The sequence below is a fragment of the Melopsittacus undulatus genome (genome assembly GCF_012275295.1).
Source record: "Melopsittacus undulatus isolate bMelUnd1 chromosome 20 unlocalized genomic scaffold, bMelUnd1.mat.Z SUPER_20_unloc_1, whole genome shotgun sequence".
NCBI classification, from domain to species: domain Eukaryota; kingdom Metazoa; phylum Chordata; class Aves; order Psittaciformes; family Psittaculidae; genus Melopsittacus; species Melopsittacus undulatus.
Genome location: NW_022993934.1, coordinates 438258 through 465373, shown reverse-complemented (window position 1 = coordinate 465373; position 27116 = coordinate 438258). Strand labels below are relative to the sequence as shown.

The 27116-nt window shown below is 48.6% G+C and overlaps 4 protein-coding genes across 5 annotated transcripts; all 4 read right to left on the bottom strand.

Annotated features, from left to right (window-relative positions):
* Positions 1–249: 249 nt before the first annotated feature.
* Positions 250–2024, bottom strand: LOC115947525 (loricrin-like). Its single transcript, XM_031054706.2, has 2 exons — positions 1918–2024; positions 250–1131 (listed from the first exon to the last, which is right to left on the bottom strand). The coding sequence occupies exons 1-2, from the start codon at positions 1939–1941 to the stop codon at positions 487–489; spliced, it is 669 nt and encodes a 222-aa protein (XP_030910566.1). The 5' UTR covers positions 1942–2024; the 3' UTR covers positions 250–486.
* Positions 2025–3593: 1569 nt separating this feature from the next.
* On the bottom strand, positions 3594–5798 carry LOC106023602 (loricrin-like). Its single transcript, XM_034073469.1, has 3 exons — positions 5766–5798; positions 4908–5202; positions 3594–4826 (listed from the first exon to the last, which is right to left on the bottom strand). The coding sequence occupies exons 2-3, from the start codon at positions 5185–5187 to the stop codon at positions 3826–3828; spliced, it is 1281 nt and encodes a 426-aa protein (XP_033929360.1). The 5' UTR covers positions 5188–5202; positions 5766–5798; the 3' UTR covers positions 3594–3825.
* A 2495-nt stretch (positions 5799–8293) lies between these two features.
* LOC106023601 (loricrin-like) lies at positions 8294–10550 on the bottom strand. 2 transcript variants are annotated; one of them, XM_034073467.1, is made up of 3 exons: positions 10505–10550; positions 9428–10112; positions 8294–9040 (listed from the first exon to the last, which is right to left on the bottom strand). In XM_034073467.1, the coding sequence occupies exons 2-3, from the start codon at positions 10095–10097 to the stop codon at positions 8481–8483; spliced, it is 1230 nt and encodes a 409-aa protein (XP_033929358.1). In that variant the 5' UTR covers positions 10098–10112; positions 10505–10550; the 3' UTR covers positions 8294–8480. The 2 variants fall into 2 exon arrangements, with proteins under 2 accessions (XP_033929358.1, XP_033929357.1); XM_034073466.1 differs by having other exon boundaries at positions 8294–10112.
* Positions 10551–12776: 2226 nt separating this feature from the next.
* On the bottom strand, positions 12777–15906 carry LOC115947521 (neurofilament medium polypeptide-like). The gene is made up of 4 exons (XM_034073415.1): positions 15808–15906; positions 14160–14643; positions 13263–14108; positions 12777–13193 (listed from the first exon to the last, which is right to left on the bottom strand). The coding sequence occupies exons 2-3, from the start codon at positions 14595–14597 to the stop codon at positions 13338–13340; spliced, it is 1209 nt and encodes a 402-aa protein (XP_033929306.1). The 5' UTR covers positions 14598–14643; positions 15808–15906; the 3' UTR covers positions 12777–13193; positions 13263–13337.
* Positions 15907–27116: the final 11210 nt, after the last annotated feature.

Here is a 27116-nt window from a genome sequence, read left to right as displayed (position 1 = left end):
CATGGAGAGGGTCTCGGAAGGGCACAGCATTTCCATTTGATGGGGGGAAGCTCTGAGTTCAGCAAGAGCAAAGCTAAGAACCTTCTCTTGCTGTTGAACATGGTTTAATTCTATTAAAATGAATATTATTTGAGTCTGGTTGTAAAATACATATAGGAAATGTTTGAGGATAAGCTTGTGAAGTGGACTTACTGAGTACCTGGATTTTGAGTAGAGCCAGAAATGAAAGGAATCATTCAGATACTGGAATTTCCCACAGACTATGAAGTTTTATTTTCCAACCCACAAGCAAAAGGAGATGGAAAGAAGAATCTTTCCCTGTCACCGAAGCACAAATCACTTTTCCCAGCAGTGCTTGCAGCAATGTTTCTAGCACAGCCCAAAGTGAGGAACGAAGAGCTCCCTGACTGTAATGACATGGTTGGGTTTGTGCATTGTGGCACATCCAGGGCACTTTTGCTTGAGCAGTGGTGGCTGCTGGGTCGGTCACTTCTTCTGGCTCAGGGGCCAGTGGTTGCTCTGCTTGCTCTGCTGGGCCTTGATGTTGGGAACCACTACAGGGCATTTCTGCTGCACAGCCTGGGAGGAGCCAGCACCTCCAGAGCTGAGCTCTGGGCCTGAGTATCCCCCCATGCTATAGCCTGATTCCCCGCTATAGTGCCCTGACCCACCACCTGCCCCTGGGATGCATCTCGGTGATGCATCGTATCCGTATCCACCACCTTCTCCCACAGTGATGCCCATTCTCTCACTGTGGCAGCCAGATCCTCCACCTGAGCTGCCAGTGATGCTCCTGCATGAGTCCTCACTGCCATACCCTATACCTCGCCCAGGACCATAGACAGGGACTGTCCCCCCTGAAGCTCCCCAGACAGTCCCCCCACTGTCACCACTGGATATTACAACAGATCCGTCACCGCTACATCTGTACCCCCCTGATACACTGTAGGTGGATGATGGCATGGGCTCGAAGGATGAAGTTCCCCGGTTGTACGTGACTGAGCCTTCCCCACCACAGAAGAAGGTGCCATGTCCCTGGATGTGTGGGAAGCCGTGGTGCGAGGAGATCTCACTGCTGTAGCCCCTGTTCCTCCGGCGGCATCTCATTCTCCCTCGGAGATAGTGGTAAATCTGAAACAGGAAAAAGTCAGACCGCAAATCTGGACCATTTTACTTCAATTTTTGTACCATTTTCAGATGGTGTGGTCAGAAAAATGTGTGTGTGTGTAGGGCATGGGACAATGCCAGGCTTCAAGATTGGTTCTGCCTAGCTGTTCTTCAAATGCAAGAGTGTTTGACTCTCACTAGCAGAGCTTTTATTTTCTCCAGGGTGTATTTCTAGAGAAATCAAAATCTGAAATATATTCCTTTAATATCTGGTAACTGCCATGGTTTTCCCCTCTCATCTTCATGAGCTGTAACACCAGTGAGGATTAGTCTTGTTTCTGGTTTTAAAACATGTCAAGACTGGTGGATCCAAATATCCATGCAAGATGACATTGCTGGCTGTATTGTTGCCATCACTGCAAATCATCCCCAGAAGTCTTTTACATAAGGTAATCGGCACATAGAAGCATGTAACCATTGTGAAATACAACACAGGCGGCTTGTTTTATATCAAGAATGTGCCCTGCATGTTGCAAACCTCTTCGGAACTATAAAGACAATGCAGTCACCACATGCTGGTCCAACTGCAGACTCAGCTTAGTTTTCAGCCTCTTTCAGCCCTGTGACCTGGCTTCACTTTGCTTCCCACTGACCTGATCCACACCAAAGCCAGAAACTGTACAGATCCTAAGAGCCTCTCTGTGGATTGTCAGGCAGCATGGGTACTGCTGCAAGCACATGTCAAGATCTCAGGTGAAGCTATCTCCTTTGAGTATGAAATAAGAAAGACTCAGAAAAGAGCAGACTTACCCTTCTCATCCATTGGAGACACATTTAGAAGCTAAAAGTCGACTGAATGAGGAGCTTTAACAGACAGGAGCTCTTATATGGCATTTAGCATATATGGGAAGTGAGACACACTAAGGAATGGCAAGGATTTATTTACCAAACACTGATTTCAGTGTTTGCTTTGACTCATGACATCTGATCAATATCTTTCCTTCATACTGCTCGTTGAGTTGCATGAGGCAGTAATTGCTACTTCTGCTTAATGATCCTATTCCTGTGCTCCTGCCCTCTGTTCTTTGAGGTGATGATGCTGGGGGAGACCAGGGGAGGTGGGTGAGAGGGTGAGTGTAGGGAAATGCTGAGCAAGAGTGTGGACCAGAAGGTGGTGGCGACCAGGTCCTACTCAGTGAAGGGCAGGGAGGCTGGTCCAGCACTGATAGCAGTGCTCGGGGCATTGCTTAAGGTAGTGATGGTGGGTACCCACGAGAGGGGAAGATGAATGCTCAGAAGGCATCTGGTGGTACAACACAGCACGTGGATGCCTCCAGCATCTCACTGGTGGCTCCAGTGGCAGATTTTCCAAGGAAGACATTTACATCTGAAGCAGAAGTTCATCAGAATTTTGCAAGGGTGTTAGAGATACCCTGAGAAATCTGAGAGGCCTTGGGGAGAATTGCGGAGGTGTGAACTTCCTAACACTTAAATCTACTGTGACTGGGTTACCCTAAGGAGTGATTATGCCTCCAAATGCTTTCCTTCCTCATTTTTGTATTCTGTGTCCTTCCTCTGGCTTGGAAACAGCATCAAACACCAGGGAAACTGTTCTGGAGGGCTGCAGGGGGTTTGTGAGGTGTCCATGCTGGCAGTGCTGCCTTGTATGATGTCCTCACTGCAGCCTGTTGAGCTCCAGCTTGGGCCCATAGCATGGCTTTTGGGCTGGATTAAGTTTTTTCAGCTCTGCTGTGGGGGCAGTGAGTCCCAGCATTGGCAAAAGGCCGTGTCTATGCCACATCTACCAGGCAGAAAGCTGTGCATGGAGATGGTGGTGCTGCCCTTGGCATTTCAAGGCAGATTTCAATGGCTCGGGCAAGGAGGGATCAATGGCCTGGAGGCACCATTTGGAGTGTGTTGAGCTGCCTGAGAGACTTGCTGAAGGTTCTGTTTCCTTCTGCCTGGCCTAGGGCTGATTTACCTGACTCAGTGTGTTGAGACTTGCCCTCTGGGTAGAGATGTTCTGAGGTTTGCAAAGCTCAAGGCAAGGGGAATATGCCAGAGACATGGATATTGGCTTGGTGTTATTAACCAAGAGCTGCTGTTGAGGGTCAGCCCTGATCCCTGCTTTTCAGGACTGAGTCTCCTGGGCTTGATCATATCTCCCAGCAGGACTTCATTGCTCCACAGACATGGTCATTGTGTACTGGTACCTCAGAGGACATAGAGCCATGAGCTGGGACGAAGCTTCACGATGCCCAAGCGATAAAAAGGTGTTGGATGCTGTGGTTGTTCAATGTTCTAGGCTGTGCTGTTGCACTGTCATGGAGCCCAGGGATACAATGGAGGGCTATGAAGTGGGTGGCTTCAGAGCTGCACCAACAGCAATACACTATTGAAGCCAGCATGCTCTTTACAGAGAGGAGTGAAATGTCTTCTCTAGCTTCCAAGAACATAGGAAAAAAGAAACTTTTTGCCAAAGACACTTAATATATTATTACATTTATTAGATATAAAATACACTCCTTGGAAAAGCAGCAGATCCATATCAAAGGCACCAGGCTGTTAACCATGGACTTCACAGCACAAACATGCACCATCCAGGGAAGAGGAGACAACATGGAAAGGAGCTGGCAAGAAGAGCCAGGTCTGGAGGCACAAAGGTGACATGCTAGAGGCAGGGCTGCTCTTGTTGAGTGTCAAGGCTACTGGTGGCTGTTACTTGTGGTAGCTGGGGAGCCAGTGGCAGGACTGCTTGGCTTGATGGGGTTGGATGCTGGGGATGACAATGGGGCATTTCTGCTGGGAGGACTGGTAGGACCCTCCGCTGCCCCCTCCAGAACTGACAATGATTGTCTGGCCTGAGGAACCACCACTGGATCCTCTGCTGCAGCATCCAGATGAGCTTCCTCCTTCACCACCTGAGCTGATGATGATCTGGCCAGATCCCCCACTGGATCCACAGCTGTAGCCTCCTCCCATACCGTAGCTTGAGGAGCCCCCACTGCAGCATCCAGAGGATCCTCCACTGCTTCCACCTCCAATGATGCTCTTTGATCCTGAATACCCACCACTGGATCCTCCACTGCAGCCTCCAGAGTATCCTCCACTGCTCCCACCTCCAATGATGCTCTTTGATCCTGAATACCCACCACTGGATCCTCCACTGCAACCTCCAGAGTATCCTCCACTGCTTCCACCTCCAATGATGCTCTTTGATCCTGAATACCCACCACTATATCCTCCACTGCAGCCTCCAGAGTATCCTCCACTGCTTCCACCTCCAATGATGCTCTTTGATCCTGAATACCCACCACTATATCCTCCACTGCAGCCTCCAGAGTATCCTCCACTGCTCCCACCTCCAATGATGCTCTTTGATCCTGAATACCCACCACTGGATCCTCCACTGCAACCTCCAGAGTATCCTCCACTGCTTCCACCTCCAATGATGCTCTTTGATCCTGAATACCCACCACTGGATCCTCCACTGCAACCTCCAGAGTATCCTCCACTGCTTCCACCTCCAATGATGCCCTTTGATCCTGAATACCCACCACTGGATCCTCCACTGCAACCTCCAGAGTATCCTCCACTGCTTCCACCTCCAATGATGCTCTTTGATCCTGAATACCCACCACTGGATCCTCCACTGCAGCCTCCAGAGTATCCTCCACTGCTTCCACCTCCAATGATGCTCTTTGATCCTGAATACCCACCACTGGATCCTCCACTGCAACCTCCAGAGTATCCTCCACTGCTTCCACCTCCAATGATGCTCTTTGATCCTGAATACCCACCACTGTATCCCCCACTGCAGCAGCCTCCTCCACCACCTGAGCTAACAGTGATCTTCTGGCCAAATCCCCCACTGGATCCACCACTGTAGCCTCCTCCTATGCCACAGCTTGAGGAGCCCCCACTGCAGCAGGATCCACCTCCTCCACCTCCAGAGCTGATGATGATCTTGCCACTGCCATAGCTGCCTGAGCCCCCACAGTAGGAGGAGCCCCCACTGTGGCATCCACTGGACTGATAGGACATTCCATGGCAGCCTCCGGAGCTCTGTTTGGAGCACATCTTTGAGTAGGGACCCTGCAGGAAACAGTGGTGTCAGAAAGGAGAACCTTGGAGATGCTGCTGAGCCTTCATAGCAAACCAGAGATTGAGCAATAACCAGAAAATACCCCATCTGCCCCTTCTTCTGCAGTCCTATGAGACTGGCAGCTCCATAAACTCCATCACCCTTGTTAGGCAAGAAGGAAGACCGCAAATGAAAAGCAGCCAAGGCCTGGTCTGTAGATCACAGCAGTTATGGAAAAACTGTATTCAGGAAGACTGAGAGCACTTCTAGAGATCTGCACCTGTGCTCTGACATGTTGAGAGCCAGCAGTCTAACAGCTTTAGTCCCAGTCTAGATCCTTCTGGATGTGCAGACTGCTAAAACTCACAGCAGCTGAAAATTCAGCCCTTAGAACATTATCTACAACTCCCTTTTGCAGGGAGTTCAGTCCAGTCGGCACACCAAATTGGTCTTCCATGAACCCCATCCAGAGTTGAGCCAGGATGGTCCCCTCACTCAAAGCATGCTCAAAGACCAACTGGTGGAGCAACCTCTTTGCGTTGGGATCAAAAGGTTTCAATGTCAATGGGCTTACCTTAAGTGCAACTGGAAACGTGTGCAAGGCTTTGTTGCAGGTGAATGAAGAGCCTTGGGATAGGTGAGCTTTTATATCGATACATTAAGCTCTTAAGGGAAGTGAGACACCCTATGGAATGCTGATAGATTTATTTATGATCCTGGCTTTAGCTACCTCCTTCTTTGACTCACTTGCAGTATATAGGTGCTGACGAAGGAGATATATCAATCACATTCTTCATTGTCGTAGATAGTTCTACTCAATGATTCATTCCAGAAGTCTAGCTCTGAAACTTAGGGTCAAACAGCTTCTGGGGGACCCCCTGGGGGCTCCCTAATGCATTGCTGCTAGGCTGTAGCTTTTTGGGTACTCAGTAGAGCATGGAGACAAAGCAGATGCTGAGGGATGGAGGCTGAAGTGAGTTAGGGCTAGAGTGTGATGGAAGGACAAAGGTAAAGGGTGTTCCAGAGTAGGGTCCCAGGGAATTCTGATGGAAAGAGGGTTTCTTCAAAAACTGGAAAGATGGGGATCTGGGTGGGGAACAGGCCTATGTCCAGCCTGTTGGAAAGGCAACTATGTGGTCAACAGGCCAGAGCAACAACCTGTAATGGGCAGTGCACTGCTTTGAAGCACTTCAGCCCGAACCCTGTTCACAGGGCCCCATCAGGGTTGCAAAGATGTTGTTGCCACTTCCCTTCATCCTTTTGGGTCCGCAGGGTGGATTCTGCTGTTGAATTGAGCAGAGATTGCCCATGTTCAGCCCCGGGGTCCAGATCACCTCTTTCTTTGCAAAGGTGCATTTGAAGACCATCAACACCCTACCCCTGAACTCTAGAACATTCAGCATCTTTGTCTCAGCAAGACCTACTTTCTGAGGGTCCTGCTTCATGCCTGGGGCTGGGGAGGTATCAAGATCTTTTACTTGCTGGAGAATGACAGTTTGTGAGCAGTTATTGCAATGCTGGCTGCTGTTTGTAGCAGCTTCATCCTGTCACTGCGTCATGCGTGCTTAAAAGTTGACAACAGCATCCACCCTCAATGGAGACTGAGCAGAGGAAAGAATAATTGGGGGGTTTTAGTCAAGAGGATGCGTGACAGCTGCAGCAGACAGCCCAGCCCTGTCACAATGGAAATGATGGTGAGCATGGATGCAACTCCATTGATATGGGGATGGGACCATCAACACCAGGAACACGGGTTCAAGGGGCTTCCTTCATTTTGCTTTGGACTCCCTCCAGTGGCCTTAGCTCCGCTCTTGTCACCAATGGGAAATTGAAGGTCTCAGTGTAACTCTGGCTGTAACCTGTGAAATCTGGGCGTTGTGCTACAGCATCACATCTTGATGCCTTCCGTGACTCCAACCTGTAGGGACTTGCGCAAAGGGGCACCAAGGATTTACAGCTCATTGAGATCCAGGGTGTGAGGGATGGTTGTGGAAGCCTTTGGCAAGGGTGGTGAGAAGTGGTTCTGCAAACACTGGTGTGTGGAGTCCCCAGGGCTGGACCCTGCAGAGACTGGAAGCATGGGACATGTAGGGGACACGTGTAGCACTTGCCACACATGGAGGAAGGTGGCTGGAACCACAGCTGCTGGAGAATTCAACATTGCCACCACTTCCCTTAGGATAAAGAGGAAGAATTTTGGGTAGAGGATGAATGCAAGAGGCTTTGTGGTGGAGGCTGCCCCAGATACAGCCACACTGCCTGTTTTCTGATACTGTCTGGGCCCTTTTCAGCCCTATAGACCACTCTCAGGATGGGCAGACAAGTCACATTGCCTTTCAGTCTCACCATTGCAAACACCACAATGGGTAGTGCCTCGGTGGGCATTGCTATGAGAGAAATAAAACCTTGCCCAGCTCCTACAGCTTCCCAGCAGCTTCCTTCATGCAGAACAATGCTAACACTGATAGCATGTGATGTGGTAAAGTACTTGTGTAAGAAGAGCTCTCCAGCTCCAAAAAGCAGGAGTTGGTCAGTCAACTCAAGTGACTTGAGATCCCTCAAGTGTTTGGATCCCTTAGTTTTGTTTCCTACCTACCAGCTGGATGTGTGAGATGGACAAAAACATCCACTTAGGTTAAAATGTACTGAATGGAAGACTGTCATCATACATGTCCTGGAGAGGAACTCCTGCTGACCTCAGCACAAATGCTACTGAATGTCGCCTACCATAATTAATGGTTGTCTTGTGACAAATCTAGAGCAATGGGGCCTATGAAACCCAACTGTATTTCCAAAGGGTGCTGCTGTCTGCCCTGGCACCTCCTACAGTGAAACCCAGAGCTTGTGGTCCACTTCCTTCTCTGGGCAAGGGAACCAAGGTGAAGGCATTTACCAGGTTAAAGTTGGAGCCTTTATTTGCCAGAGGGACAGTAGTCATCTGCTTAAGAAACAGGGGTTTTCCCAAGAAAAACCTGTTCAGAACCCTCTGTTCCAGCACTGAGGTTGAAGAACATTTCACAGAGGAAAGTATTTGATGCGTTATTCACTTTCTGAAAGTAAACATGGGACTGACAAAGGATGAAAGCAACCGTGAAAAACCAGTTCTCTTAGTACACAGTAACCTTTATTTGTCTTCATATGGATGAGACAGAAGATCCATGTGGGAGGTCACAGCACAGGGGTGTAGCATTGAGGGAAGACAAGGGGAGAGGACATGCAGGGAGGAAACAGGCAGATATAGAAGACAAAAGCAGGGATGTTCTTGATGACAACAGGGCTTCTGTGGCTGTTACTTCTGCTGGCTGGAGGGCCAGTGGCAGGACTGCTTGGCTTGATGGGGTTGGATGTGGGGGATGACAATAGGGCATTTCTGCTGGGAGGACTGGTAGGACCCTCCGCTGCCCCCTCCAGAGCTGATGACGATTGTCTGGCCTGAGGAACCACCACTGGATCCTCCGCTGCAGCATCCAGAGGAACCGCCACCACTTCCACCTCCAATGATGATTGTGCCTCCTGAAGACCCACCACTGGATTCTCCACTGCAGCAGCCTCCAGATGAGCCTCCTCCACCACCACCTGAGCTAATAATGATCTTCTGGCCAGATCCCCCACTGGATCCACTGCTGTAGCCTCCTCCCATGCCATAGCCTGAGGAGCCCCCACTGCAGCATCCAGAGGAACCTCCACTACCTCCTCCTCCAATGATGCTCTTTGATCCTGAATACCCACCACTGGACCCTCCAGAGGATCCCCCACTACCACCACCTACAATGATGATACCGCCTCCTGAAGAGCCACCACTCGATCCCCCACTGCAGCATCCAGAGGATCCCCCACTACTTCCTCCTCCTCCAATGATGCTCTTTGATCCTGAATAGCCACCACTGGATCCTCCAGAGGATCCCCCACTACCTCCACCTACAATGATGATACTGCCTCCAGAGGAGCCACCACTGGATCCCCCACTGCAGCATCCAGAGGAACCTCCACTACCTCCTCCACCTCCAATGATGCTCTTTGATCCTGAATACCCACCACTGGATCCTCCACTGCAGCATCCAGAGGAACCTCCACTACCTCCTCCTCCAATGATGCTCTTTGATCCTGAATACCCACCACTGGACCCTCCAGAGGATCCCCCACTACCTCCACCAACAATGATGATACCACCTCCTGAAGAGCCACCACTGGATCCCCCACTGCAGCATCCAGAGGATCCCCCACTACTTCCTCCTCCTCCAATGATGCTCTTTGACCCTGAATACCCACCACTGGATCCTCCACTATAGCCTCCAGATGATCCTCCACTGCCTCCTCCACCTCCAATGATGCTCTTCGATCCACTGTAGCCTCCAGAGGATCCCCCACTACCTCCACCTACAATGATGATACCGCCTCCTGAAGAGCCACCACTGGATCCCCCACTGCAGCATCCAGAGGATCCCCCACCACCTCCTCCTCCTCCAATGATGCTCTTCGATCCTGAATACCCACCACTGGATCCTCCTCCCATGCTGGATCCCCCACTGCAGCATCCAGAGGAACTGCCACCACTTCCACCTCCAATGATGATCTTGCCTCCTGAAGACCCACCACTGGATCCCCCACTGCAGCAGCCTCCAGAGGAGCCTCCTCCACCACCACCTGAGCTAATAATGATCTTCTGGCCAGATCCCCCACTGGATCCACTGCTGTAGCCTCCTCCCATGCTGTAGCCTGAGGAGCCCCCACTGCAGCAGGATCCACCTCCTCCGCCTCCTCCACCTCCAGAGCTGATGATGATCTTGCCGGAGCCCCCACTGCTTCCTGAGCTGGAGCCCCCACAGCAGGAGGAGCCCCCACTGTGGCAGCCGCTGGACTGGGAGGACATCCCATGGCAGCCTCCGGAGCTCTGTCTGGAGCACATCTTTGAGCAAGGACCCTGCAAGGAACAACAGGTTTTTACTCAAGAGCAGCCACTGTCATCAGGAGAATATTCCCCAGCCAGAAGGACCCGTTCACATCCCAACAACAGCCTCCAGAACCAATGAACTTCCATTCGTGTAAGCAAGTGGTGCTCCATAGATCCCAGACTCACATAAAGCATTTTGCCAACAGATTACCATGTTGCTAGTTACTGAACCCATTATTTATCCAATGGCTGTTCCATCTCCATCTCTATACTAACAAAACACATCATTGAGTAGCATGGATGATCCCAAACCTTCTTGTCCTTCAAGCCACCACCCATCAGATGCACTTTACCGAAGAGTTTATGTTTTGCAAGCATGAAAGCGAGCGAAGAATTGTTCTCTTTGGCAGAAATAGACTTACCCTTCTTGGTCTGGCAATGTACACAGGGCAAAGCTGAGCGAATGAAGCACTGGGAGATCCATCAACTTTTATACCCTTTCTAGTTTTCCCAAGCGGGAAGTGAGGCATGTAAAGGAATGGTGATAGCTTTATTTACTAAACAAAGTGTCCTCCTTCAGCCCACTTGTCCTGACTCATGCGATCAGATCAATGCTTCTCTAGTGCATCACTTCCTAGGCTACCTGCAGTTTTGCTGCAGGTATCATGTGAGCTCTGCTCCCGTGGTTGATGTTCATGGTAGGATAGTGGGACTCCAGCTAAGAGATGCTGCTGGGGTAGTGATGGACAGCAGAAGGGGCTGTGGAGACTGGTGGTTTTTGTGTGTAGAGACTATGGAGATGCCATGGGGAATGAAGAAGGCTGCACTGGGTAGGAGGGCTGATGCTGGGGCAGCAAACAAATCTCACATGCATGGACTTCCCCACTACACCAGTGAAGTGTTGACCATGAGTTTGGACAATATGGAAATACAGAGGTCAAGCAGTCTTTATAGTGCCTCTGGGACCTCAGGTGATGCCTGTTTTAGAAAGGAGTTGAAATGGTGCAGATAGAGGGTAAAGATCCAGTGTTCACCCTCTATATTGGTACCTTGATGGATATTAACCAAAAGGATGAATTCATCCCGGTCTGGGAGATGACTCTGGTGTTTCTGAGGAAGCAACAAGATCTGAGGATGCTCTGTGCTCCTGCTGTCATCCTGAGAGCCTCTGAAAAGTGCCTGATGGCTTCATTGGTCCTGGGCGAGCTCTGGGTGCAGGGATGTTCAACAGCAACGCTCCCACCTCCTTGAAGTGGGACCCCAAGCTTTCTGTTAGCACTGTGCAGGCAGCAGTGGTGTTTGTACAGTTCCCAGTCACTGGTATTTTAGCATCCTATGACTTTCCATAAGAAAAATCCCAGGAATTCCCCCGTTCTAGCGACAGCCCTGGCTGAAGGAGCTTGTCTGGACCTGTTTTGAGGACACCTGCATTCCGGGAGTACCCAAGGATGAGAAGACAGAGGGTTAAGAGACATATTAAATGTTAAGCTCTTTTACCCACTATAGGTGTGGGTCACTTCTGTTTCATCTGGGACATTTCCAGGCATCTGTCATCTGCCTCATGTAGAACAGCTCAGGCAGAGAAGGTTTATTTTCCTTTCCCTGTTAATTGCCAGAATATACCACATCAAAGAAATCACTTCCCATAGGGAAACACCCTTGGAAGACTCATACCTGGAGCTGTGTTTTATTCCTGTGGGAATGAGGACATCCCTAGTTACTCCAGGCTTAGCATCTCAGCCCTTGGAAGGGGATGTCCCTGCTGCTGGGTCAGCTAGGGGTTCAGAGCTGGAATAAGGGTTGGAGAGACCCCTCATTTCTTCACCACTACTTGGTGCAGCTGTGAGCACCAAGAGCTCATGCACCATGCACATGCAAGGGCTTCAGCTTCACACACATGATAGTACCTTGTAATCCTTTGTACTGGAGCTATTGCATTTTTTCTCTCCTAACTCATTTAAAACTCCTTTGGCATTGCATGGTGAGAGGAACACTGTGCAGTTCTGGACTTCTCAACATAAGGACATGGAGCTGTTGAAGCAAGTCCAGAAGAAGCCATGGGGGTAATCAGGGGCTGTCTCCTGTATGGATCCAGGCTGAGAACATTGTGGCTGTTCAGCCTGGAGAAGAGAAGCTGCGTGAAGACCTCAGAGCAGCTTCAGTGTCTGAAGGGGGCTACAAGGAGAGGCACTCCTAACAGGGACTGTAGCAATAGGACAAGGGGTGATGGGTTTAAACTGGAACAGGGAAGTTCAGGATAGAGGTAAGGAAGTTCTTTACTGTGAGGATGGTGTGGCTCTGGTACAGCTGGCCCAAAGAAGTAGTAAATGCTCCACCCCTTGCAGTGTTCAAGGCCAGGCTGGACAGAGCTTTGGATGACATGGTTTAGTGTGAGGTGTCCCTGCCCATGGCAGGGGGGCTGGAACTGGATGACCTTTTCCAACCCAAGCCATTCTATGATTCTATGACATTTTGATGAGGTAGGGAGACTGCAGTGTTTAACTTTGTGGTACCTTATCTCATGGGCACAAGTCAGGATGGCCTGAGAATATTTAGTGAATCCAGCATCTCTTCTACAGGTGGGTTTTAATGCAGACTCTGGAGTTTTATTACAACAGCATCAACTCAGAATAAAAGCATAATAATGGCAATAATGAAAGCATAAAGCAAAATCCAACCACTCAGACACTGAAGCTCTCTAGAACTGCAAGTTTTATTGTTTTGTGCATTCACTAGAAGATTGAGGGAGAGAACAGATATCTAAAACCACCCTGGCTGGAGGTTAGTGATACATGACACCAAAGGGCCTGGTCAGATGGAAGCTGCACAGGAATACCCCAAGAAAGAGGAGAAAGGAATAACGCAAATCTTCTTTAATTTAACAGAGAAAGAAATGTCAGGCACGTTTGTATCTTGGGTTTTCTGGGTCCAAGAGTCCCTTCTGCACACACTACTTGTGTTTAGACTGTGGTGGCCAGGAGATCGGCTGGGTCTGTTGTTGGATGGACATACCTCCAGAACTGGATGAACCACCTCCACTGCCACCTCCTCCTGAGCTACCTCCCCCAATGATACAGACGGACCCTTGACCCTGGTGGCCTGAACCACCACCTCCTCCTCCTCCGATGCTGCCACCTCCAATGCATATTGGACCTTGGCCCTGGTGGCTGGAACCACCACCTCCTCCTCCTCCACCTCCAATACAGATAGGACCCTGACTTTGGTGACCTGAACCACCACCGCCACCTCCTCCTCCTATACTGCCACCTCCAATGCAGATGGGACCTTGGCTTTGGTGGCTGGAACCACCACCACCTCCTCCTCCACCTCCAATGCAGATGGGACCTTGGCTTTGGTGGCTGGAACCACCACCACCTCCTCCTCCACCTCCAATGCAGATGGGACCTTGGCTTTGGTGGCTGGAGCCACCACCTCCTCCTCCTCCACCTCCAATGCAGATGGGACCTTGGCTTTGGTGGCTGGAGCCACCACCTCCTCCTCCTCCACCTCCAATACAGATGGGACCTTGGCTTTGGTGGCTGGAGCCACCACCTCCTCCTCCTCCACCTCCAATGCAGATGGGACCTTCACTTTGGTGGCTAGAACCACCTCCTCCTCCACTGCCTCCACCAATGATGCAGACGGGACCTTGGCCTTGATGGCCAGAACCACCTCCTCCACCACCACCACCACCGCTACTTCCTCCACCAATACAGATGGGACCCTGACTTTGGTGACCTGAACCACCGCCACCACCACCTCCACCAATACAGATGGGGCCTTCACTTTGGTGGCTGGAACCACCTCCTCCTCCACTACCTCCACCAATGATGCAGACGGGACCTTGGCCCTGATGGCCAGAACCACCTCCTCCTCCACCACCACCCCCTCCAGTGATGCAGATGGGACCTTGGCCCTGGTGGCTGGAGCCACCTCCGCCACCACCACTGCTTCCTCCACCAATACAGATGGGACCTTGGCTTTGATGACCAGAACTACCACCTCCTCCTCCGCCTCCTCCCCCTCCTATGCTGCCACCTCCAATGCAGATGGGCACATGACTCTGATGGCTGGAACCTCCTCCTCCTCCTCCTCCACCTCCACTAATACAGATAGGACCCTGACTCTGGTGGCCTGAACCACCACCACCTCCACCACCACCGCCTCCTCCTCCTCCTCCAATAATGCAGATGTGTCCTTGTTCCTGGTGGCCTGAACTACCACCACCTCCTCCACCTCCGCTGCCACCACCGATGGATCCTTGGCTCTGGTAGCCTGAACTTCCTCCTCCTCCGAAGGGGGACGATGATATGTGGGTCTGGTAAATGGCACCACCACCTCCACCGTAGCCACTGCTGCCTCCTCCATGGCAAGATGATCCTTGGCTCTGGTATCCTTGAGATCCACCTCCACCACCACCATGGCATGAACCTCCTCCACCACCGCCGCCATGGCATGAACCTCCTCCACCACCGCCGCCATGGCATCCACCAGACTCAGACATCCCTTGTCCATCACCTTTCTGTTGATGGGAACCCATTGTCACCTGTGCCTGGGAGACCTGCAAAAGAAAGAAAAGACAGGGCTTAGCAAACCCAGGGAGAGAAAAGCTTGTCTTACTGAACTCCCCATCCTCTTCCAATGGCAGGCCAATGTCTTCTGCTCCCTTTTTGCTCCCCACCTTTTGATTCCATATCCCTTCATCAGGTCTTCTACCAGACCTCCTCTATCCATATCTAAATGGCCTTTTCTTTCTAGAGCAGATGCAACCATAATCATTCATTAATAATCCCTTCTTGCAGCAAGTTGTGGCAATGCCACTGCAAGAGGTACACAAGGCTGTGTACACCAGAATTACCCTCATCCAAATGTGGTTTGGGAAGTTTGAAAGGGCTATAATGCTCATGGAATTGATATTCTATGCCATACAAGAAACAAAGAACACGGCTCAGCTTTTGCATAACAGTAGCTTAATAGCACTTTGAAATTCTTCAATCTTGGTTTCAAATAAGCACTTGATTTAATTTCTTCTTAAAAATGAGAAGAGGAACATCCAGTGGAAAAGACACCAGTGATGTAAACCCCAGAAGTAGCTGCAGAAAGCTGCAGAATGCTCTAGATCACCACTTGCAAGGGCTTCATGGGTGCCTGTACCCAAGGTTGAAACCTGCAAGGATGCTGTGAAGTCTGAGCACTTCTTTGGCAGTTAATCAAGACATGTCCTTGTCTGCTCTATTCAGTAGGTCAAGTGCCCAAACATGCCAGAGGAGAAAATGGTTCCTCCAAGAATAAAGGTGGTCAAAAGAGAGCCTTTTCCAATTGAGATAAAGGGCTGGAAAATGAGGATAGACTCCCATTTGGTATTTCAGTTCCTTTGTTTGCCACTCTTTGTGGAGCACTTGTAAAAATTCCTTTTCCTGACTTTTTTCTTGGGATTTATATTCCAAGAGTATTTAGGAGCTGCCTGTGTACACTGGTACCACATGGTGCTGGGCCCAGAGAAATAAAGGGGCTTCAAAGACCATGTTTTCTATGTCTCAGCTTCCCTTTTCTGTGTGATTACATAATCCCACAGACTGAATCATTAGGGAATAAAAAGACCATAAATAAGGAAGAATTTTTGGATTAGGAGACCCCCAAGCCTATTTACTCCCACCTTTTCCAGGTTAGCATTCCAAAGCCAATCAGCCAAGATAGTTTTCATCAGCAGCATGAAATAACTTACCGTGTCCCACGGCACGAACGGGTGGAAAGAAGTCAAATGGAGTGAGGAAACCTGGTGTGCAGGAACTTTTATATAGTATCTAGTCCTCCTCTTGGAAAGAAACAATGATTGATTTATTTACTAGCCAAACCCAACGACAACTACCCACTTCCTTGGCACAATCCTGGGCTCGTCATTTCTGATTGATATCTCCCTTCCACCACCTCTTTTGTTTTCAGGTGTATTAAAGTCACTGAATGGCCCCACCTACTCCAAGTAAAGAGAAGAGATGGGGAAAAGCAACATGCTCAAGGAGTTTCAGGAGAAACAAGTGATTTTCTTTCACATCCCCCTTACAGAGGGGTCCAACATCCCAGAAGGGAAACATGGGGGGGGGGGAAGGAACTTTTGTCTTTATAATTAGATAATTTATCTCTCATTCTAGAAAATGTTTCTGAACACCCAGACGTGGCTCTGGCATGTTATTATCTTGTGTTGTAACTGGCAGATTAATAGGAGTGTATTATATGGTTCTAATGACACCCACATTATTGCCAGGGGCTGTAGGGGCACACATTGGACTCTGCTCCAATGAGTTTAAGCTCCCTGAAAGACAACACATACCTATACAGACAGAAGCTGAAGTGATGCAAATCTGGGAGGCTCCAGGTGATTTAGAGCCTTGTAGGACTTGACCTACAGAGAAATGAAGGGAAGAAACCTTGAAGGCCAGAGTGCAGATGGGCAGTGGTGTCAGAGCAGCCGGGATGGGACTTTGACCTTTCCATTTTTGACCACAATGGCCTGCAGAGACCTCAGCACAATAGCAGAGGGACCATTTGTCCTCCCTGATGGTTAGGGCAGGGAGCAAGGGCATGACCACCACATTCCCACATCACTGTGCAGGCTGGAAGAGCTGTCTTGGCCCTCAGGGTGGTGGACTGGCCTAACTTCAGTGACCTTTCCCAGTGGTTTTGTTTAGATTGTGCCTGCCATGGCCAGTGTATATGGCCAGCTTACATACTTTTGGCTCCAAAGAAAGGCCAAAAGCTATTTTCTTGCTATGTTCACTGGTAGTTACACACATAACAGCTGTGAGAGATGCTCAGATGCTCTGGGCATTGACTGCGTTGCCATAAGCAGAGTGAACATGATGGAAAAGGAGAAGTTTGAGCAAAAATCAGGACAATACTGGGAGTTTTATATCCAGTGGGCAGATACATATACAACAGACTCTTGAAACCTCTCAGGAGCATGTAAGAATAAGCCCCTCTTGGTGAAAGAGTATAACAGATATGCAGGCTGCACACAGTGTTTTGCTAGATTTACTCAATAGGTTTAAAGATAAAAGGGGTCATCTTTGCTATTCTTCTCTTGGAGCACCTCATCCCTTAACTGTAAGGGTTGGAGGGGAATTGATAGAATCATAGCATGGTTTGGGTTGGAAAGGACCTCGAGATCATCCAGTTCCAATACCCTGCCATGGGCAGGGACACCTTCCACTAGAGCAGCTTGCTCCAAGCCTCATCCAATCTGGCCTTGAACATTGTCAGAGATGGGGCAGCCACTGGAGTGACAGTGCTGGAAGGATATTCCACTTAGATACAGCTGATTGTGGCAACAGTAGCTGGTGTTATTATTGCTGTGCCACTGGTAGTCTGCTAAGTGCCACCTTCCCTGCTTTGCCAATGTGCATTTCCTGCCCTGGAGCACTTCATGCTCTGCCTTATGTCACCTTTGAGCTTCTGCCTCTCAGATGAAGCTCTGTTGGAAGTGTCACCATGGGAGGAAGGAGGCATCACCATTGGTGGTGTAGGACAAGGGACCCCCCAGTGCTCAGTTGAAGGTTCTCAACTGTCATGGGACAGCTTCAGGGCCCCAAAATATTTCTGTTAGAAAAACCTTTGGAAGTCTATCATCCATCCTGAGGTTCCACAAACTTATAAGAACATGTGATTCCCAAAGCCATATTCTGGGTAGAATACCCATATCACTAGCGTGTTTTCTTCTAAGCTTTATCCCAGCAAGCAGACAGTAGCTCTGTGATGTATAAAGTAATGACATTGGTCAGCAGGCTGCAACCTTGCCCAGGAATCAAGTGACTGACACAAATTATCCCCTATAATTACTGATTTTTATAAAAGGCTTCAAGAGAAGCCCAGGAGATGCCATGCCTTAGTATTTGGTGTCCCTGTGTCACTCCCAAGTCATCCTGCACAAGGTACTCATACACATCTGGCTGCTTGAGAATATGTGGATGAGTAGCCAAGTGGGTAGAGCCAAATAAAGTTAAATATACTAAGCAGAAGAAGGTTTGGTACAGTATTTCCTACAATAGGGCTGCTATTTTACATCTAGAAACACTCAGATGGGACCATGAAACTTAATGTGATGGAGACACAATCACAGCTAATGTCAAAGGCCATCTGTGATATGCCTGGACCAGGAATGTAAGTAGGGCAGGGAAGGCAGATGTCAAGGGATTCACTGTTTGAAAACCAAATGAAGGGCTGTGATTGCAGCATATACTTAGCATATCTAGAACAGCTTGTTTATCTCTGCTGTTAAGAACCAGGACACTCAGAATGCAGTAGTAAGAGGTTTAACATGTTCTGGCACATAAAAGATGAGTCCTGGGATTTTAGGTACATGTGCTCAGGAGTAGGGCATAGCAAAACCTGATCTGGTTGTTCTAGATGAGGTTTGTTAGCTTAGCTGTGTAAGTCAGATTTACACAGAGGTGCTAGCACATGACGCTCCTTTGTAAAGGCCTCATTGCAAACTGAGGTCTTTCATCTGTTAAGTACAAGGAGTTTTTACTTCCAGCCAACTGCTCCTGAAGGTCCCTTTCCCTAGGAATTTAAATAGGAGTTTATGTACCAAAGAGTGGAAATCAGAGCAAGCACACTTATGCACAGGGGAGAGAGATTTGGGAAAGGCTCAAACCCCAGGACTTAAACCAGAGCTTTCAAATCTCAGCCTAATGCCCCATCCCCAGATAAATCCCTCCTTAATGAAGGGAAATCACATTGCAGAGGCAAAGCTCCCCAGCATTTGGGGGCAGAGCTCTTTTTAAGCAACTTAGTGCAGGTGTCCCCAAAGAACACTGTGTGCAGTGAGTATTTTGATTCACTCTGAACACAGGTTATAGCTACCAAAGCTCTATCAGTAGGGTGGAGTATAATTGCCACAGAGGCATATGTGTTCTCGTGATGCATTTGCTTGACACCTCCTGATTATATCCTCTGTGTGGGTTATGAGAGGTGTGATCCTCACATCCGTCCTGAATGCAAGAAGGCCATGCTTTTGCTGGATGGCAGGTAGCAGGCTGGTTGGATGGTGCTGTGAGCAAGGCACGCTGGAGACTTATCCAGTTTCTGAAGCCTTCAGATTACTTTCTGTTTAATTCCCTGTGCTTTTTGCACATCACAGGCTTGTGGGTAAGGATAAGGAGGGAAATGTACGCAGCTGATGGGATGGAGGGTTATCTTCTGTTCCTTGCTGTATTTTGCCTCTTCCTATAACTTAAGTTTCTCCCTCAGTAGGCTAAATAGGGCTAAGTAGTTCTATCCACTCTCCCGCAGCAGACAGACAGTTGACTTGGTGATGCAAGACTTCCTGCTGAGTACGAGACACTCAGATAGCAGATACAGCAAGTACCATTGGTGGCTCACAGCCTTTGGTGGTGGCCATGGCTGATGCTATGCTCTGCTCATGGTGGTGACCTCTGCTCTCGGGTGGTGCAGCCAGCAGCCTTGTCCCAAGGACGTGGATCCATCCTCAATGAACAGAAGTTGCTCTTCTCCTTCCACAGTATCACTTCCTTTTCAGACCTGTTTCCTCACTCTCCATCCCTTCAGACAAGGTACAGCCTGGCTCTCTACCCACTTAATCCCTGGTGTCAGATGGGTGCAGGAAGTGGAAAGATCATTTTTAATCTGGATGAGTTTCTGCCTCCACCCCTTGGGTTCTGCTTCTATTCTGGGGATCAAAGCTTTTAATATTTCCTCCTACCAGTGCCAGCTCTTCCCAGAGTCTGCCCGCTGAGAAATTGCCTTTTTGCCCTTATTACCACACGTAACCACCTATGAGCTTGGCTAGGACTTTCTATGAGTATTCCTCCAAATTTCAACACCTGCTATGACTTGCATCTCTCTGCCAGGGAATGTAGGCACAGCGATGATGTTTGTGTGCCCTAAGAAGAACAACTTTCCCCAACAATTAACATACAATGGCTTTGGCAGTTGACCAGCCAGTTGTCCAGCTGTGGCTTCCTTTCCTGGTTTCACTTTAATCTGGTCGCCGCATACATGAAAGCCATGGGCACACCCTGATTTCAGTGATCTTCTTTCCCCCATCTTGGTACTTCATTCTTGCAAACCTCATCGGGAAATTATTAGTGCTACAATGGGAATTTGGGAGATGCAAAATGGGATGACTTAGGCCTGGTCTCCTAGGAGCTGCGACACTGCTTTGTGGTGGCAAAAAGCAAAGCTCATGTTAACACAAGTCTGGCTTTAAATCACAGTGTTTCACAGAGGCTACACCAAAGAAATGCTTTTGAGATCAAAATGCTTGAACTGCTCTGTTTTATACTTGACTAAATTAGATATACCTGACCTGACCACCTGGAGGCTGCTGGGTACCAAAAAGCTCTCGAGGTTATGTGCATGTATGTAGGAAAGTAGTAAACTTTGCTTCATATCTCTATCAAACTTCAATTACAGGAAAAATGCTTTACCAAGTAAAAAAGGGAAGATATTTTTTGTTATTTCACATTGTCAGCCAGTGTTTGCTCAATATGATAAGAGCAGAATGGGCAAAGAGAAATGATTCCTTTCATATAACTGAAACATCTAACATCTCTGAAAAAGTGGAAGAACATTCTGAAAGAAGTTTATTCCTGGTTCTTTGCTGCTTTCTCTACCATACCTCAACCTAGAGAAAAGTCTTCCCAAGTATGATAGCAACAGGCAGACAAAGCAAAAAGGAGGTTAAGTCAAAATTGAGCAACAGCCCTGCTAAATTAATACACAGATCTCTTATCACACCCACAGCCTCATCACCGAGAGGTTTTGTAATGACAGCAAAGATTGGAGCAGGAAGGGGGACGTGACGAAAGGCATCCTGCTGCTGTGGGACCTCCAACACCACGGTTGCCCTTTCCCCTCCATGGCTCTGGTGCCGACAGCCATAGGGTGAGATAGACCCAGGCACGAGTTTTGTCGTGGGGAGTGAGGGGGAAAGCAATGGCCCATCCTGCGTCATGGGAAGCACCTGGGTTCTGAAAGCTCAGTCTTGGTTTTCTTGCACCCAGCAGAGTCTGGGCATAAAGCAACCACAGTGAAAAGCCACTACCTTCAAACGTCAATCTTTGGCCCGTATTTTCTATATAATTACAGCTAGAAATGAGCCCATTTCCTCTGGTGTTGGACTTCCCACATGTTAGATGGTGACCAGAGAGAGAGCCTGAAGACCATTGGCACCTCATTAGGTGGAAGAAGATAATTTCCTTCCTTTGGGGAATGAGATAAGAAGAGACCATCAACCCAAACCCATCCCAGAGTCCTGCAGGGTGACTGAACCCAGAGACATCACTTCCCAAGCCAGGCTTCCTGTCATGATAAGGGAATATGTGTCTTGCCCAGCAATTATGGGACATTCAGGCTGGAGATGACCAATTCATTCAGCTCAGGGCTGTGGCTCAAACATACGCATGTTTTGTGAACTGGGACATGTGACAGGATGTTCATGGGAAGCATCCGGCATCTCCCTGCTGTCCAACCCACTGGCATTGGGTGCAAGCAGTATTTTAAAGTCCTTTGGCATTAATGAATCTATTCTTGGGTTGTGGAATGTGAGAAGAGCCAGGCCTTTCATTCAGTCACAGCTTATTCACACAGGAGGCTCTCCTCATAGAAGGCAATTCTGCTGTCTCCCAATAAGCCCAAGCAGGCAGATCATGCCCTAATAAAGTCAACATTTAAAGATATTCCAAAAGGAAACAGCATCCACTGCAAAGGGGAGCAATAAATCCATGTGGTTTTGTGTTGTCTCATTATATGCAGAACTAATTATTGGAGCAAGTCTTTATTTTCTCCTTCTTTGCACCAATCCTTTTTATTTTCACTTGCAGGACCTTTGCACAGCCTGTGCACAGCACCCCATGGGTTACAGAGGAGACCAGGGTGGTGACAATGTGATGGCCACTGCCTTATCAGCTTGCTCCCTATCAGAACCCCTCTGGCATCAGGCATTTTCTCATTCTCCCCTCTCCATCAGGGAATAGGAGCATTTCTGAGATGCCAGGACAGCTTGCTTGAAGAACACATCATTTGCCACCTAGGCATCAGCAGCTCTCAAAATGTGTCATGGCCAACCTCATTTGAGTCTCCTGCATGGACCCATGGTGACAATGGCTGTGTGCAGGACAAACTCCTTGGGAAGATGAGCTGCTCATCACCTGGCAAGTTCAGCTGCATAGCTTCCTATTTTTATGATCCACCCAGCTGTTTAGTGGGTCATCTGCCCAGTTTCTACCTATGACACTGCTGCAGCTTCCTTCCCGTATTATTCAGCTGGTTTGCACCAGCCCATGAAAATTACAGTCATCAAATGGAAAGTCTTAATTGCTCCATTCATTATCATCAGTGGTCATATCTGACAATTTATTTGCTTGGGAACTCCCCACAGGCTTTTAGACTTTATCAAGATCAGCTGGTTTGAGACTCAGGTGAGGATGATTGGAGTAAGGAATGACATCAACACAGCAGACCCCTTCCAATGACCCCAGCTCATGGCAACATTTGGGCATTTACTGACCATGAAGCTACCCTGAATCAGGACATAGGGTCCACCAGAATCAATGCTGGTTTTAAGTTGACAGCTACACAGGGTCCACCAGAATCTATGCTGGTTTTGGAGCAGGGGGAAGCCTCATGGCTCCAGGGCATTGTGAGTTTTAAGGATTAGGGAGAACTTCACCTTCACTAACAGTTGCTTCTTAGCTACTTAAATGAGGATGTCAACAGGAGACAGCAAAACTATGGCCTGTTTTGTAGGATACATCAGAAACACAATGTTCTGCGTGGGGTAGGGACACTTGAAGGAGGTCTCATTATGATTCACATTTCAGTGGGAGAGTCCCCCTAGATATTCCTCCTAGGATTACCACATGCAGCACAGCCCACTCTTCTCAGCCTCATCCTATCAGCACCATCCAGAGAAAAAGGGAGAACTGAAGTCTCTTTGGACTGAAGTAAACCTGTAAACCTTCTTTCTTCCTGCAACGCAAAGACTAGATATACACAACCAAGTACACCAATGAAACAGGATTTTCTCCTTTCAAAGACTCCAGCTGATAGGAACATCCCTGAGGATATGAACAGGCCAATGATAAGATGGGTACGTGCATAAACTGGTAGTATGGACAGCCATGTATGAACTCCTAGAAAAGTCAAATAGCAAGTCTCTCAGGAGGGGATAGGAGTTGGCATTTGGGTCTTGTAAGGTCTGTGGCTACCAAAGAATTGGAGAATTTCAGTTTTCAGCTGAAACTCTCTGTTCCTCACAGTAATCCTGTATTAACATTCACCAGGTTTACCACTTCTTTCCTTTTAAAGCTGTCCATGACTTCACTTAGTCATGGGCAAGCCAACACAACGACACAGGAGTCCCTAGAATCATACACCTGCTTTTCCACATCTCCACTGCTGGCCTGTGTTGCATCACTTCATCACCGACTCCTTTACAGCCAGAAGTTTGTCATGAGGGCAGCAACTTGCAATTTCAACAGCAAGCACATCGTTCCTGGCCTCCCACACCCACATTCATTCTTCAGCTGTCAAAACCACCTTATGCAACACCTCAGATTCTCATTTCAAAGTGAAGAACTAAAACTGACAAAGCTGTAGGTGAAACGTTGGCTCTTACTGACACAAGGCAGAGGCTGAGCCCTACAAAGGACCCTGGAGAACATCAGACCTTCCACAAGGGCTGTGTAAGGAGCTCATCTGCCTTACTCCTCACCACAGTATCTGGGCTGGGGATCAGCTGAGCTTTGGTTATGCATCAGCTAATGACAAGGACCTGCAGCTCTACCAGGAATGAGGGGTGGTGAGTCAGGAAACACATTCCTTCAGCTCAGCACCTGCACTGCCACAGGATGGAGCTCTAGGACCATTTACCTCATCCTCTTTGTTTTGAATACAATACAGCTTGGCTAATTGCTGATGGCTTCAATTGCTGTTGGAGCCTGTAAACACCAGGAGCTGTGTAAGCCGGTAATGGCCAGAGGAGGGCACAGCTACACCATGATTGCAGGTTGGTTGGGATAGGAGGGGGTGGTTCGGGCTGTTGGAAGCCGTAGAATGGTTTGGGTTGGAAAGGACCTAAAGCTCATTCAGTTCCAACCCCCTGCCATGGGCAGGGACACCTTCCACTAGAGCAACTGCTCCAAGCCCCATCCAACCTGGCCTTGAGCACTGCTAGGGATGGGGCAGCCACAGCTTCTCTGGGCACCCTGTGCCAGCGCCTCAGCACCCTCACAGGGAAAACCTTTTTTCCTTATATCCAACCTGAAACTCCCCTGTTTAAGTCTGAGCCCATCACCCCTTGTCCTATCACTAGTGCAAGTGGCTGAGGCACAGACACACATCCATCAGCTGTGAGCATGTCTCTAAATATTTAGTCTAGAGAAGAGAAAAGCCTGAGAGGGAATCTAGTTAGTGCATATAAATATCCCAATGGTGGGTGCCTGGAGAACGGTGCCAGACTCTTTTCAGTGGTGCCCAGTGACAGGATGAGGAGCAGTGGCCATAAACTAAACCACAACAAGTTTCACCTCAACAGGTGACATTTAAATGTCTTCTTAATTTCTCACCCTTTTTGGTTTTAATTAGGGATAATAAAAACGTGGTAGTTGCTTGTAGAAACAGCAGAAACCTGTGTTGCATGGATGCATTTAAATCCATATCACGTGTGTTTCTGTTGTAATAATTGCCCAGAAGTGGTGGAGCTCAGCAGCATTTGGCAAATGGGAAGTGTCTGCAGTCAAGTGGTGTAGACAGCAGGATGAACTGAGGCAATGAGGTCTCAAACGGACACCTCTCATTACCTAGGACTGCTTAAAACCTGGCTGTAGTGCAAAGGCATGGGTGAAAACCCATGAACAGCGAGGCAGAAAGGCTCCTTTGTTCCCTGCTGCTGTTGTAATCTGATGTGCTGCCTTCCCAGGCTGTTGTCTGAGCCAGGGGAGGGAATGGGAGAGTGCTCAGCCCTTTACTGGGTATCACCAAACAGCTTCACCCTCCTTTGAATGTGACCACATTAGAGGGGTGCCCTTTGGCTACTTGGTGGAGAGCACAACTTTATTACTTGTCTCCTAGTAGGCAGATCTGGAGCAGGCATAAGTCATCCTCATGTCTGCTGACGCCAGGGAAGTTGTGCCACTTCAGTGCTGCTGTCTCCAATTCTATTATTACTTTTCTCCCAAGCTGGCTCCAAGACATTCTACTTGCTTCATTTCTGCCTTCAAACCGTTTGTGTTTCTTAAAAGACACTTCCTTGCTGTGCAAAACAAACTGAATTTGACGTCTTGTGGCCTAAGCTTGTCACAAGTGACAGACTTGGGGGCATCCATTCCAATGCATGTCATAGCTGATTTTAAAACCAGAAAATCACTGCAAATCTAACAATTCCTGCTGTGTTCTGATAGTGATGCATCACCCTGAATGGCTGACTGCTCATGGCAGTGGCACAGTGGGTCCCTGGTAGCCTGTGGGTTTTTGTGCTGTGAAGGAGCATGTGCCTTCCTAGGGCTCACCTTGCTGCAGCTCCCTCCTGCTCCCTGAACCCATTGGCCACATGATGGAGCACCAGGAATTGCTGAGCTACAGTTTACAAATGCACAAGGAATGATTTAGGGTAAATTTAATTGGAATTTATTGGTGGATGAGGACATAAACACCTCAAGTTTGTGAGTAGTTGAATGTCCTGCTGCATGCAGCAGTATGGTCTAGGGGTGCCCTGACAATCCCAGTGTTTGCTGGTACTTTATTGATTCACTGTTAGTCATCTTGTAGCTGTCTCAGTTGTTTTGAGATCCACTGTGGGGAGCTGAGTGTGTGTTAACCAGTGCAGCTTGAAGCAGAGCTTGTCTTTCCATGGCTGCTGTACAAGTGGGGACTTTCACCTCCAAGCCAAGTGTGAAAAGGCACGAAGGAAAAAGGAAACCCAAAGCAAAAGCAGGTAGTTAGAGACAGTAGAGGCTTTATTATGTGATATATTGGTTATATACCATAGAGAATAAAGTAATGCAGACTGCAGAGCAAGTACTTTCTGACTTGCAGCTGGTACATCAGAAGTGGATGGTTAAGTAGAAAGTGCTTCACACAGTAGACTGCCTTGACTTAAAGTCAGGTCCTACATTTACTTCTCTAATTTCTGTTGGTTGCATATAGAACAAAGTACAGAAATAAAAACCCGTTTCTTTACAGAGTCTCCTCTGGAACAAAGTTAAAAGCAGAAAGAAAACTGTATTCTTAGCAATATTATAATGGAAAGACCTATTTTTGTTGGTGCTGGGCTAGCTGAGGCCACTTTGACGATGCAATGCCATCCATGTGAGTGATTATGCCCATGATAAACTCACATATCCTTTACACTGGCAGCCATGGAAAAACTATCTTCATGTGGTCTGGATCTGAGCCCACTGTGGATGATAGGAGACTGTAGATATGAAGCTATGAGTCCTTTAAGTTTAATGCAGAGTATAACGTGGAGAGGATTAAATAAGGGCTGGTTTGTGAGGGTGCTGTCTGCAAGCCCCAGTGGTTGCAGCAGGAGAAGAGTCGTGCTTCAGAAATCTGTGTCTCTGAGCTCAGCTACGGTGTCCATCTTGCTCTTCATCGCCTGGTCGTTCTGTGAGCACCTCCATGGAGCTTAGTGCTGCCCACAGTTGTACTGGTAACTGTTGGACCACTGGTATGAATAAGGACATGAGCTGTGCTGGTACAAGCGGGTCGGAGCGCATACCTGAGGGCATCTTGTAATGCCTGAGTGGCCACACTGTGACACGCAGAGGTTCTCCCCACCCTGCACCACGGACTGAGGAAATGCCATGGTGCACAGATCAGGAGACCTGGTGCTACAGGAGGAAGAGTGGCCTTCCACAACATGCGTCTCAACACACCGTGATGAGCATGGTACGGAGCACCTGGGGATGCTCTGCACTGTCTTCCTCAGCCTGCACCCCTTGGGGACCTTGGAAGCACATGGTGTACATGGCACACACTTCACCGGGCATGGGTTGTGGCACCGCGTGAACACCG